This window comes from Coturnix japonica, chromosome 6 (genome assembly GCF_054131305.1).
Source record: "Coturnix japonica strain WE chromosome 6, WE-NBRP24, whole genome shotgun sequence".
NCBI classification, from domain to species: Eukaryota; Metazoa; Chordata; class Aves; order Galliformes; family Phasianidae; genus Coturnix; species Coturnix japonica.
The window spans coordinates 35,784,770-35,799,709 of NC_140668.1; the positions used below are offsets into that span (position 1 = coordinate 35,784,770).

General features: G+C 41.3%; 1 protein-coding gene across 1 annotated transcript in view; it reads right to left on the bottom strand.

Moving 5' to 3' along the window:
- Positions 1-14,940, bottom strand: part of LOC107319375 (uncharacterized) — a 343,742-nt gene that overhangs the window by 216,726 nt on the left and 112,076 nt on the right. Inside the window, exon 3 of the mRNA XM_085550607.1 lies at positions 11,621-11,707. Within this exon, the coding sequence (XP_085406733.1) occupies positions 11,621-11,707 (87 nt within the window). The remainder of the gene's footprint in view (positions 1-11,620; positions 11,708-14,940) is intronic.

The window sequence follows — 14,940 nt, forward strand, 5'->3', positions numbered from 1 at the left end:
AACAAAAACAAAACAAAACAAAACACAACAACAAAACCTAAAATATTGACTTAAAACTACTCAGGTTTACAGAGGTACAGTCTGGTAAGAATGATGTATGTGTTTAATAATATGTTCCCTGGCTAATAAAATGCTAGATTATTTTTGGACTACAGAATTTAAATGGAAGGAAGTTTAACCATTAGGAACCTGTTTACTATTACCAAGGGAATGACGAGTTGGCAGGTCAATAGCTATCATCAGAAACAAAGAACCACAGCAGCCACCTGTGCTTAGAGCTTGTCGCTGTTAGGAAAAAATAAATAAATGAAAGGGCAAAAACTGAGAAGTGAAGCTATGGCATAATGGTTTTTTCAGGTTAGGAATAAAACAAACAGAAGACAATGCCCTGGGACTGCCGAATTAGTAGGTTAGTAGAAATGATAGCCAGCTCTTCCATGCTGTTTGAGATGAAATAGGCAGCAGATACCTCTGTGAAACTTTTTCTCTAGATGAAGAGCTGAATCTGAAACAGGCTGCAATATCTCAGGCAGGTTCTTTGTGGGATGGGTATTAGTCGTAAAAGGAAGTGTGCACGCAGGGAAGTTTCCCCTTACTATGTGAATAGTCCCACCATTCAGCCAGCTGGAGACTGGCCACCGAGAGTTGAAAAGGCCAGAAGACACCTGCTTCAAGAGCATCCTTCCTCTACCAGATGGAAATATCTGAAGCCTTGAGAAAGTTCTCACTTATTGTCATTTGAGTGGGTCAGAGATAATCACATTTGCAGAAGAGCTGCGCTGTGTCCCACAGGCCAACAGACACTGGGCTGAATCACAGTCCTGTTGGTGTCAATAGGACTTGTCTTGTGAAACTTGAGGATAAGGTTATCTATCACCAGCACTGAACATTTTGAGAGGGTTTGGTTTGGGGTTTTTTCCCTCTGATTTTTTATTTCCACAAGAAGATGATTTTTCTCTCCTTTACCAGCCAGTTATGGTAAACATGCTTTTCTGACCAAGAAACTCCTTTGTATGTATATATATGTGTGTGTGTGTGTGTGTATGCATCGTGTTGACATTTGCATTTCATTAAAAGCATCATTTGTTGATTCAGATATTTTCTAATATAATCATAGCCATCAACCGTATCAGTAAGTGAAAGCAATGTAATAGCAAGTACCCTATGTAATCAGTCCAGTATTGTTTACTAAAAACACAGATACAGTACTAGTATCACCTAAATACTGCCATATCCAATATCTAAATGATAAGATGAAACTACAGAGGAACTGGTTTCTTTTATTTCTTGCCAGCAAAACTCAAATAAACTTGAAGTGCTGAAGTTTGGGTAGATTCAAGAAGTTGCACTTTTCAGAAAGGAACAATTCTTCTCTTAGTAAAAACCAGAGCGAAAAGGCAGAGAACAGGCTGATACTTCCCAAAGTCATTATGATTGATCCAGTCAAGATGGGGCCTGTGTCTGTGTTTTTTCCCCAGATAATTTTCTATAATCACAAATCTTCTATGATTTTGTCTTTTCATTGCAACTCATGAGAAAATTATTGCTTGGAAACCATTTGCTACCTGCCTTCTGCCTGTACTGCCTGTACTGAGCAAACAAGTGCATGGCAAGGTATGAAATCTGCATCCTCAGGCCTCATTTCTCAAGAAAGAAATGAGAGCAATGGATTCAGCCAACTTCCAGAAGAATAAGCTCGCAGGCTTTGACCACTGTGGTCCCAGGGAACTGCACAGATCTAACTAGCCAAAGTTGACTGCAGCACAACCAGCGTTACCTCTAAGATGTCATTTCAGCTCACACAATCAACATCTTTGCTGTTAACTTCTAGTTTTGTGTTGGCTTGCTAAACATCATTAATATCTTTCAACCTCACTGTTTCCCAGACTGAAGCCTCCAAGAATAAAAAGAAATACTTTAACTGCCAAAAAGTTACATCACTGCACAGTATATAGGAACTTCACTGCAAATACTTTGAAGACAGGAATCCTGCACTCTGGGTGCACTGTTTTAATGTAGAATTTCTCAGAATTTCTGAAAACACCTGTGTGATGATTTGTAAACAAAACACCTCAACGTTTGGTTGTATAATCAACAAAAACAGAGCAGTGTTAGCTCTGCCTGAGGTAATATGGGAACTGCGGAGGAAGACACCATTAGATTTTGCTTCCTCTTCCCATAGGGCTCAGGTTTTGTAAGCCAAGTAATTGATCCATAGAAACAAGCCACAGTCAGTAGTAAACTATCCAGGACAAACTCCCTGTCACAGGAGTCTTTAAATCAAGGTCAAATGTACTGCTAAGCTATGTGCTGCAGCTCTACCACAATGCTGGAATCACCAAGTGAAATCAGCTGGAATCAGCCAAGATGATTAAAATGATTCCTGCTGGCATAAAAATCTGTAATATAGGTGAAATAGAAACTGGGGGTGAAATTCGTCCAAATGCAAAGCCCTGTGATAAAACTTTGAATAGAATTTCAGCCAAAATGTTTAGAAAGTTCTGGGCCACCCTGCATCTGGTGTAATTGTTAGGGAAAACCCCCTGAACTACACATGGAGAAGAACAGTTATGTCACGCCTGATTAAGGTTTTGTTTTGCATATGTGAGAGGAAATAAAAAGCATCGACTTCTGCCCCAGGGTCGCTGCTGGAAGAGAAAGACCAGCTGGGACCTCTGGTGGAATGCAGAGGAAGCTTAACCTTTATCTGCTTGCTCTCTTTGATATTTGGTGGAGGAGCAATTAAAACATGCATCTCCAAGGAAAAAAAAAAACCTCAAAGGAAGTTCTTTTGACCTAGCAGCAGGTTTTGAAGGGCTGCAGCCAGAGGTGAAACTGCTGCATGTCCTGTGGGCTCCGCCAGGCCCTGGTGAGTAAGGCCAAGGCGCCAGCGTAGGACGCGCACATCATGTGTGGGACGTGAGAAACTGGTCTGGGAGCCCAGCAACTTCTCCACTTCAGCAATGCCTATTGTAGAATAAGATTTATCGAGAGAAATGCTGACTCCACAACACACTAATAGAAATAGCCCATTGAAGGGCAAAACACATGCAACGGCATTGAGACTCAGAGTGGTTTGGAAGCATGTGGTTTTAGCAGACCTCATTTGGCCAAGTCGTATTTTTGGCTCCCAGAATGGGCAGGTATCCTCTGCTGCTTCTTCAGCAGTACACAGCACCAGGTAGGTGGGCAGAAAGCAGCCACAAACTGCAGGGGGATGTTAGCAAACACACAGGTTCCCCTACAAAGGGATTATACCTCTCTACCCTAGAGTCTGGAATGCACATTATGTTACCAAACAAAGGAAATTATGCAAAAATAGCCCCAGAGGCAGAATAACCATGATCCACTCATACTTGTGAATACTGGGCAAATATTTACTAGCCACAACTAATTACCTGTCTCTGCTCGTTTTGTTAAATGATCAAAGTAATCCATCCATTCATTGTGCATGAGTGCAACTACTTGTACAAAATCACATCCACTTAACAGTGGTGCAGGCCCAGATCCTGCAATGTGTTTCACTGCTCACAGACAAGTGATCTTATTGCAGCAATTGCTTCTAATCACTTAACACCAGGACTGCAGGATGCAGCCCGACTCCTGCAATATTAAGGTGAGAAGGATGGATAGCAGAGCAAGGGTAGGATCAATTGTTCTTAGATTTCTTCTCTAGCTCATCAGCCCACCTGACACACATGAAATATTTGTGAAATCAATTTCAGAATGACCAGACAAAGCATAGGAAGCACCACAGTCAGTTCATCAGCTGGCTCTTCCAGGAACACTTCAGGAATTAGGATGGGAGCACAACACTCCCTTTCCCACTGGATAACTGCAGCGAATACAACAATAACCCTTGTTCTCAGAGATGCTGCCTTGCACACCACCTCACTCACTCGATGGAATGAACATTGTTTGCCCCCTTTCAGCAGCTGCTGTGCAGACCATTCTATAAGCTTAAACTTACTTTCTTCCTCTCCCAATTTCCTCAGCACTGTGCAGTATTTTGTAGCAGCTCACTCATGCTGAGGTCCTTCCAAATAAGTTCTCTTGACTCCATTACTCTCATACAATGGCATTTACCCTTTCAGAGCGTACGTAGTCAGTTCACCACCTGCAGAGTGAAGCCAGAACTGGGGACCTCATTCCTGAGCTTGGCTGTCTGAAATGAGAACTGTGCTCTCAGCCCACCTGGAGCAACAAGTATACCAAGAGACCCTGATGCTTGGGCCACTCCTCAGCCAGCTTTCTCCCTGTCCAAAGCAGGTTTTGGATGCAGACTGCTAATTCCCATCACAGGCAGTCCAATATGTGTTTGCTCCCTATATGCAGCACTTTCACACCCCATGGCTTCACTCCCCATAGGAGGGCTCTGCATATGCTCTTCTGGCACAAAAAAAAAGGACAGCTTTGCAATAAAGGTACAGAATGAGGTCCGCTGCTATTTTTGATATAGCACATGCAAAAGGAACTCTACTTATTTATTTATGAAGTTTCCCTTTCTTTCAGGAATTGTTTGTTGCTCTATTTGATCACAGTACTTCGCAAGCTCCTAATACTTTTGCATAATGTTCTTGCCTTCATTTGTAATCACTCTTTATTCGGTGTGGAAGATGGATTTTCCCAATTTTGTGCTATTATATACCTTAGCGTGGAAAGGATTAGATGGGTTTTTCTTTTTCCTTTCAGTCCTTATTTAACTGCTTGTGCGCTTCAGGGATTTATATCCCAGTAGGTCTAATTCCAGGATTATAGGTATCTAGATATCCAGTAAATCATTTAGCAGCATATAGGTTTAAGACAACTCCAAATAACCCCTCCAGCGAGCTCTCCAAGTTAGCCAGAAGTACAAGATTTGCATGAGAGTTATAAAGAAATGTAGAAGCACCAATGCAGAGTCTGAATCTACTTCCTTTGAAGTCACTCATAAAATTTATACCCACTTCAGTGCAAACACGGCGAGGCCTTCAAACCCCACTGTTCTAGAAGCTTTCCTCCTTCCTAGCCAAATACTAATCAAAGTCTCCTCCTCCTCCAATTTAGAGTCCAGCTCTCATTCCCATAATGTAGTACATTTATTTAGATAAATACTGTCAGGTTGAGTTGACCTGAAATTTAGATTTATTAAAAATGAAATAAAATGAGTAACAGAAAGTGTTCTGTATTTGTTTTTCTAAATTCCAGTAAAAGCAGCTTCTTGGTTTGGACTTCAGTTTTCCTTGGCATCATCTACAGCCTGAACATTGCCACACTGTGCTCATACATGAAAACAAACAGGGGACAGACAAAAGTGAAATTGAGTTCCAGGGTTTTTTTCTTGTTTCAGCTTAGTGAAAAGTAAACGCGTGGTGCTAAAGATCAAAAGCAAATTTGGTTTCTTAGGATCTCTTATTCAGAATAATCACAAGTAAGACTCACAGCAAAGATGAGGAAAATTGATGCTTTTAACTGTGTCTTTTAACTTGCTCGTATCCCTTTAAACATGGCAAAGGGAGTGAGAAAGTCTGCTCTGGCAGAGTGCTAAGCAAAACTATCATCTGTGCCAGTTCTCACCAGGCGTGCCTGCAGATTTGTCATTCTGTGTTTTGGGTTAGGTATTGTTTCACTGGCAACTACACCAGAAGCTCTGGAGAGGTACAGGTGTTTCAAGGTCAGCTTTCTGGTTTGGTTTGAGATGTGTGAGGATGTTAAATACATGACTAAGGATACTTATGGGACTAGCTGATACTCACTGACATGTGAGAGAAGGTGCACTGTACCTGACCATCTTCTTGCAGCACAGACCACGGAACAAGAGGCTGCAAAGGGAGAGGAACAACGGCATCGCCCTCGTCACACAAGAGGAAAGACCCTGGTTCTCCAGCAGGGCCTGGAGGGAGCCAGGACTGTATCCGGGGCGTGGTAAGGTGATAAACCAGAGCACCCCTCCTACCCCCAGGGGTAAGTGCTTGTTTCAACTCTCTTTATATTGGGTGTGTCAGAGGTGTGGGCCCAGAGGAACTGCCATAGCCAGAATTAATACTTGTTCTCCTGTAGAGCAGAAATGAAAAGTCCTTTCCAGACAGAGGCTTTTCACCTCCACGAGTGTCAACACAGAGTTCATTTGAGGTGAATGCTGTGGTGAAGAGAAAGGTAAGGTTAGGTGAGAAACCTTCCCATCAAACCAAACTTGATGGAAGGCCAGGACTGCAGGGCTGGATTGGACTGAGCAAATCCTTCCACACAGGTGGTGAGTAAGATGCATCAGCTCAAGCAGGTACAGAGCTGTAAAAGCACACCTTGCCTTTGCAGTTCCCTTCCTCACAAGGGATGGGAAAGGAAGATCAGTAGTTTACTAATTTTTTTGTGCACCAGCTATCATAGAATCAGAGGTTAAGGTTGGAAAAGACCACGAAGATCATCTAATTGAACCACTGAACCCATCACCACCATGCCCAGTAAACCATCCTGTGCCCTGGCTCAGGATGAGCAGTCACAGCTCTTCCTCCAGCCATGTCTATCCTGCACAGAGTACGTAACCATTGAGGCAGAACTGGCCACTACTACATGATCCTGGTGGCCAGCAAAGGGCACAGTGGAGAGTTCAGTACATTTTTCTGTCTCTCATGCAAGAAAGAAATTAAGTCACCATGCAGCCTTCCTTCTGTGACCACTCAACCTTCTTGCAAATCATTCCTGACCTGTGGCCATAGCGTGTCTAGTTCAGTCCCTTTAAACTGTCTTGAGAAAGCTGATCTACAAATGAACCAATACTGGATATGAAGAAATAACGCACTCCCTTGGTGCCACATCACCCTGGTCTATCACTCACAACCTTTCACGTAGGCGTAGGCCTTGCCAACAGATCTGTCTCAAAGGCCGTGCAGGATCAGCAGGCTGCAAAATCAGAAATAGGCAACATCTAAATCCACCACCAATTCAGTAACATCTCTGCCTGAATATGATAGATAAGGATTTCAGGAAGGCATGTCAAAGATTAAAAGAAAGCTACCCTTTGCTCTTGTTTAATTTCCCTTTCAATTTCCTAAAAGGTCTGTTGCAGGAATGACTGTCACCAGAAAGATACAGGGTCCAATTTACAGCCATAGTACAGAACTGCAATAAGCAGTTGCAGTCTATAATTTTCAAGTAACACCACATTTATGAAAACTGCAACAATCCCTTTTTGCTGTGATTTGTGGACTCAGATGCCAGAAGAGCCAACTCCTCTCATAGCAGAAAGCAAGAAGAGAGAAAGTGAGAAGAAGATGAAGAAAAACAAACTGGCTGCTGCCTCAGCACATAGACTGCAAAATAAATAAAAAACAGTCTTAAAAACTGTTAATAAAATATCCGCTAAGAGTAGAAGGGAAGATTAGATCTGACAAGTTGGCCATAGGGCCTTCTTCAGGCTCTTCCCGTTAGAACGGCGACAAGATGACAAGTTGAAAAATTGAACCGTGTTGACATGGCCTGCATTTTCATAAATTTCCTGCTCCTTTTTTATATTAATAAAAAAAATCTATAAAATAAGAAGGGTAGAATCCAACTTTAGGCCAGTTCTTTTAAGCACCTTGTACCAAGCTTTGGAACAAATGCAAGAGTAAATGAAAGACCTGTAACAGATAATGTGTTGTATTTACTGAGTAATCATCTCTAATTTTTTTCTCCAAGGATCCTATTTGAGTGGAAAGACTTCAGCATGAGTTGGATGAGGTCCCAGATCATCCTGTAATATTTAGAGAGAGCAGCATTACTACCATAAGAACGATCCAGAAAATAGAGTGATTAGAGCTCATTATCTTCTGCTTTTTTTTGGTTTCAAAATCCTACCAAAATCAGCAGAAAAGCATTAATTAGGTCTAATTCCATTCTAAAAGCCATTCAAATTCTTTCTAGACAAGGATAAAAATTCTGGGATTTGGGAAACATTCATGACAAAAGCAGGGATACTGTATATAAATGGCTGAAGCAAGAGTTTACTTCCTTTACGTCCATAAGGAATCAAACCCAGAGTTCTGTGCTTCCAAGTTTAAAATCTGAAATGTCTCTTTTTTTCCCCTCAAAAACCAGCCTCATAATTAAATAAATATCACTTACGTCTTTATCTTTGTTGTCTGGGAATTTGTTTCCCAATCCATCTTTTGGAAACTCTGAGTTTTTCTCTTAATTGCTAATGCTATGTAAACGTAACATGAGAGATCTTCCTGTTATATCACTTTATTTTTATCATTATCGTGATTGTCATTGTTGTCACAATCTTTTGTCATATTCGTCATTGCTTAACCAACGTGCAGTGCTGCACAGCACAGTCTGCTTTCACATTTCAAATGAGCACAGCTGCGCAGAGATTAAAGGTCCAACAAAGAGTTTATCAAAAGTGCATCTAGTATTGTTTCTCACCAGTAAACTACACAATACCAAGTACAAAGGCTGGCAGGTTACAGAGGTGTTCCTCTTGATCCCCTCTAAGCACAGATGGTTGAAAGTGAGTTGGATTTGGCCTGTTTTCTCTTGTGAAGAGAAGGGTTTAGTGCCAGCCAGGTTCCTGTCTTGAGTTTCAAGGTCTGGGAAGACCCTGCTCATAGTCATCTGCTTTCCTTTTGGCCAGTTTCTGGTCAATGATGTCAAGACAAATGTCAAATGTCTTACACAAAGGGAATATCTTCTCTGCTATAAGAGATGTCAAGGGACAGACCAGCAGCAAGCTCAGGCAGCGCAGTATTGGTGAGAGACCAGGCAACAACAGGACAGTGAAAGCTCTCTTGCTCACTGGTTTCGGTCATCTTCTTGCCAGAACAGCAGATGATCAGGTGGGACTCACAATGAAGGAAGTTATGTAAGAGCAGAGAGTTTGATTCACCAAGCTGCCACACTGGCAGCACATTTACACAACTTCTCCACCCCAAATCAGGAGGTTTAACCTGTAGGGATAATTGCACCCCTTTGGCAAGGGCGGTAGAGAACACTTAAAAAAGCAATCAGAGAAAAAGGGAAAGGAACATCATTTTGAATAATTGGAGCAAAGAGGTAATACATATCTCAGTGTCACAGCAGAGATTGGCCAAGGTAATATGCATTTCTTCTTATCTCAGAACTGTATTTATCAAAGTAAACTACATTTGAGTTAAAGAGGAGCACATAAATCTTCTCTCATTGTCATCTTGAAACTCACAGCAGCTGCTGATTATATTACAGATCTTCCAGAAGTATGTATAGTAATTAACAGTTTCAGCCACATTATTAGACTTGCAGATATATTTTGCATTTTGCAAGCCTGATAGGAGCAAAGAGTCATACTAAAATGGTGTAAATAAGCACCAAACCAAGAAACCAAATCGTTCTTAGATACTACAAACCCATATGGAATAATTGTTCACATCACTGATTCTTCAATAAGGTTTTAGAAATTCAACAATGACTAAAATAGCAGAGTAGAGAAACAGTTAATATAACTGTTGTTAGGCCAGCTGGGGGCATCAAAAGGTCATAATCTCTTCCCACCTCAAGAGCAGCCTTACAATCTTAATAATAAGATATAAGTATGTATTTTTTGTGAATTATGATTTGAAAAACATTTTGATATCATTACTGGACAGGTTTGATGTGAGCACAAAGCTGTATTCTCAATGAGAATAAGCCATGAAGGTCTTTTGCTGCTTCGGTGTCTACCCTTGCAAAGTGATGCGTTTCCTCTATTCTCATTGTGATTAAGAGTGAAAATAAAAGTGGAAAAATTTCTTCTGTGCCCAGCTGGATGGGCAAGGTTTAATGTGTGACATCCTCCATGGGAAAAGAATCTAAAGCAGAGTTTCAAGATTAATATCCAATTTCCAGGCTTTTACACTACTCGGCAATCACTCAAATCTAACAGTGAAGCAAAGAAAAGATTAAAAAGCCAAAGGCCACAAACCTGTTTAAACTTGTATAGTGGGTTCAAAGTTTCCTCTGAGATCTTGAGCTATAGTTTTCAGATATCACAGAAGTACAAAACCTAGACAGTCCCACAGATAAGTTCCTATTTACTCTAGATGAACTGAAGAAATATAACGAATCACACTTTGGACCTTGTCCTTAGCCATAACTAATACCTGGTTATTTTGGTCACTCACTGAGAATTGACTTTTAGAAGTGTTTGAGAGTAAAATGAACTCCGAAAAAGGGAAGCTGCTGCTACTGGAGAGAAGGATGGTGGGAAAATAATTGTGGCCCCCTGCCAAAGAGAGAATGCATTACAGTGCCTGCAACTGCTGATAGTCCTGTTCTTGCTGGAAACTGAGTAGGAATCCCACTGACTTTGGAGACAGCAGGAGGGAATGCTGGCAAACAAAAGTATACATGTGAAACAAAGCAGAGGGAAGAATGAAGCAATAATGCTTAGTCCTTATTTACCTATGTTTGCCATCTACAGTCCTCTGGTTACTACACTATCCTGACACAGGGCAGGCTTTAGTTCTGCTAATCGATGTTAACCAGATCCTTCTGCTCAGCTTGCAATCTGGGAATGCTAATAAGAATCCTTCCTCTCTTTCCAACCATCTTACAGATATGGCCTATTTTGATGAGAACAAGCCATTTGACTGTTCCTTCATATAATGCACAGCAGAAATCCATCGTAACATTCTACAACTGAAGGCACTGAATCTAATGAAGAATGCATGAAGAAGGGAGAAGAATATAATCAGTACTTATTATGTTCCAATAGCACGGTTACTTATACGGTTGCTCCTCCAATATACCGGGTACTGAACAGAGGTTTGAGGTCTGTCACTACCCTCCACAGCACAGTCTGAACAGACAAGAACTAGAGGGAGAAGGGACAGAAGACAAAGAAGTTAAAGTCAGCAATCTTAAAAATCAACTCCATCCTCCAATGGCAAAACGTGTACTTTTTCCTTTTCTTAATGAACACAAAAAGCTTTATCTCAGTCTGCCAAATATTTAGAAGTTATTTGATGTCCTTGGTTGATCTGCTGAAATCCTACTTTGCAGGTTTACCAAGATCTAGGCTATGGCACCTTCTGTCAAATTACTTTTCTCTTGCCAGCAAGCCCTTTCCTATAGAAGAGAACTACACTAACCTTGTTGATAGCTAAGGAAACCCAAATGCTTTCAGCAAAAATGAAAGAATCCTATATTGGAAGACAAATATCTGTCCTTTGCAAGTGAGAGTCACAGGAACTCATCTCTTGGCAGCTGATAAACAGTTGTCACAGCTGGGCAGGCTCAGATTCTGAAAAATATCTGTGGAGCTCGAATACATTGACTCTAAGGTCATCAAGAAACTGGTTCAAAACAGGAAGCAACTCTAACCCCATGGATTATTATATATCTATATAACTATAACAGGTGCTTACAGTAAATTCCATTATAAAGAACCTCCACCAATAGCTAGAACTGTAAGCTCTTAAAAATGGGGTGTATCACTCGATCCATGGCATCAAGGACATGTCATAAGCAACAAATCAAGATAAGTAAACTGAAGGAGAGGAAGAACAAGTCTCATCTTTTTATAGCATTTTAACATCAACTCAGATTTTATTCTGTTGAGTCCCACTGCACCATCTTGGAAGAAACAGCTGTTATCAGTTCTATGGGTTGGTATTTCATTCTGTACTCTCAGAGGGCTGTCACTGACCTGTCCTTCCTGGTCCCACCGAGCAATGCAGGTAAACAGCCATTGCCTTCCCCTGTGAGCGGCTGTTGCTGGCAGCTACTCCCAGTTCTGGAAAACAAATTGCAGACCATTATCAGCTCTTCTGGTAATTGCTGCTGGATGGAAACTGAGAGTGCAATAAATCACAACATCATTATACTAAGGCCCAAATGGTCTGGAATATTTTAGCTTGAGATGGTTAATATAGAAGTGATATAGACTGCAATGGTAGATAAAAATATACTACATTGACTAGCTTATACGAAGGTTTTTCTGTGTATTTTAAATTAGAAGCAAACAAACTTTAAACAAAGAATCTACTATAACTTATCTTCTGCTACAACTTTAACATTTTGCTTCTCAACCTGATGGGAAGGAAAATCTCTCAGACTTCAAATATGTGAGCCTTGAACTCTGCACAAGGCATTATATTTACGACAGAGATACCACACATAATGACTGTAGGCTAAAGGTTGGTGTATTTTCATTGTTTGTGTTCTCTCTTTAAGGTAAATGTCTAGCAACCCATTATATCTCAGTATGCTCATGAACACAACAGTTTCCAGCAAACTTATTCATGCCCAGGCAAAATGGTATTGGTTGGTTTGAAGCAAAGTTCTTCAAAGTCCAATAAAATAAATGTATTTCAAAATTCAAACGTTAAAAGAAAGAGGCTGAAAAACCAGGCACTTTCAAACAAGCACTGAGTCATGTGAACAGAAGAAGTTTGACGGGATCTCCCTTGGGATATTCCAAGAACATGTACAATCCCAGGCAGGGAGCCAAAAGATCCAGGCGTATCAGTGAGGTGCAAGATAGGGAGGAGTTAGCAGTCATGTTTGAAAATATGCATTTAATGTTCAGCCAAGAAGCGATATTAACAGCCCTTGTATATTTGCCAAGTGCCCAGAGAAAAGTGTAAGGATGGAGGGGAGCAAAAGGAAATAAATAAAGCTGGAGAGGGAATATTATCTCTAACAGAATTTTGTTTCTCCCTCCGGTTCCAGACCAGCTCATCAAAGCCGAAAGGTAATTCCAATCATTGCAGTATCTTCCATCTTGTTCAGATTTCATCCATGAATAAGCAACTGGATTTCTACCAGACAACTGGAAGCCTACCAAGAGCACAATCCTCTGACGTGCTAGCAAAGCTGGAATTAGATAAAACATTCATGAGAAAGACCCACAGATTTAGTGGATGTGACTTTCATAAACACTGGTGTTCAGAAAGAGCAGCTTTATAGAAAACATTTGCCCTTAGTTTAGAGAGTCTGTGCTGAAATGAGTTAAATTTCCTCATTATCAACTGGGTTTTTTTTATTCCTTTTAGAGGATGGCACTGTTATTAGTTTCATTCAGTTAAAAAAATACAAGGCTCTGCAGGGCTTGTATTAAATGGCTTAGGATTATTATAATCAAATTTTGATTGAAACACTATTAATGATCTGTCTTGGGAATTTAAAGCATCATTTTGGGGTTGATAGCATCTTTGTGATGGAAAGCATATTTTTTTAATTGGATTCTTGGAGAAAGTACTGTAAGGCCTGTTCAGTTTATGTTTTAAACCAGACTGCCCCATACATACGTAAATGGTTGCAAATATTCACTTATGTTCATGGCTATGGCAGATACACTTCGTAAGGAGAAAACAGGCACTGAAAACAATGGGCTCACTTATCTAAAAGGTTGGGCAAACTACTGCAGGGTGATTATTATTTCTGGAGATGCTGGGGGTTTACTTAAAGAAAGAAGAAAAAGAAACCATGCTGCTGCAATATTAACCCAATGAGCACTGCCTATCAAACCCAAATGGAGAAAAACTTCTGTTATGGAACAGTCAGTACTGGTGGCTCCTTTGCTACCACCTACCTGTGTAAATGCAAATTCTACTGGTGGTGAAGCCTAAGATAATACAGTCAGATGCAAACTGCTACTTGCCAACACTTTCAAATTACTCCAGTGCTACCAAACTGCTGCACATTAGTCACAGCAGAGCAAAACGTCACATCCAGCCTGAATTTATATCAGCGTGCCAAATGCCTGCACCCATATTTGAGTGTGTCCCTCCAGATCGAGTATCAACCTGTGACAACACTCGGCTAAAATCAGCCGTGTCTCTTCACATTTGGGCTGGACTGAAGATGAGGTAGCACTTCCTCAATCCACTCATATTCTTCAGCTATGCACTCAAATCCCACTTTAGGCCAAAATCCAAAAGCCCTTCCAAGCTAATCCTCTTGCTCGTTTTATTGTGGGAAGGAGCCCAGGTGCGTGTGCTGGAAGGAATTTCGATGGATGCCTGTGGTGCTCAGATCCCAGCATACCACCGCTCGTGCAGCTGTGCAGTACTCACCATGGCCTCAGCGATGAGGGCTGCAGGAGGACCAGGGCACACAGCACTAATCACACTGTGACTGAAGCTGAGGTACTGAAAGGACTGAGGACACTCTTGCTTCCATATAGTGCCACTGTGTCCCCAGAGCAGGACCAGTGTCCACAGTATCAGCCCAAGCACGGTGTTATCAACCTCCACTCTCCTTGAAAGGAGACTCCAACCATCCTACCCCAAATGCAGCAGGGCACAGAAGAAGCTGGGTGGTTCAGCAGCAGCGCTTGTTGGACCAGGTTTTTAGACACAACCCAAATGATTATTCTTAGAATTGTAATCAAGTAATCTCTGAGCTGCACAAGAGGCATGATATTCCATTGACAGCGATGGAAGAATTTATCACTTTATCACTTGTTTTCCTCGCTGAAGAGAATCACTTATCAGCAATGTCACCTGGACAAGGGTGGGTGTTGTCTGGGGATCAAGGTCCAGCATCGGGGTGTGTAACAAACATTAACCACTTCATCTCACTTCATGGGGAACTACTTTAATGTCATCTTTATTGAGCCTGATTATCAGTTTACAACACTTGTACATTACAGAAGACATAAACCTACATCACCTCCTACAGGCCAAAGAGGAGAAGTCCTTTCTCCTTGCCATGAGCACTGCTCCTGACTTGCTGGGCTTTGAAGAGGACTGAGTCAAGCAAACTGCTATGACAATGCTGAGCTGCTGTTACTAGCGTCAGCATTAGATCATTATGGAAGACTACGGCAACCCTGCCCATGGCAGGGAATTGGAACTAGATTCTCTTTGAGGTCCCTTCCAGCCCAAACCATTTTATGATTCTGTGATTTCACGATTCTCTTCTAGCACTCTGAATTTTGGGGTTAGTAGCAAGCTTCCCTTTATACTGCATATCAGACTGTACAATGGAATGCTTTAGGAAATCAAATAGACCCATTAGATG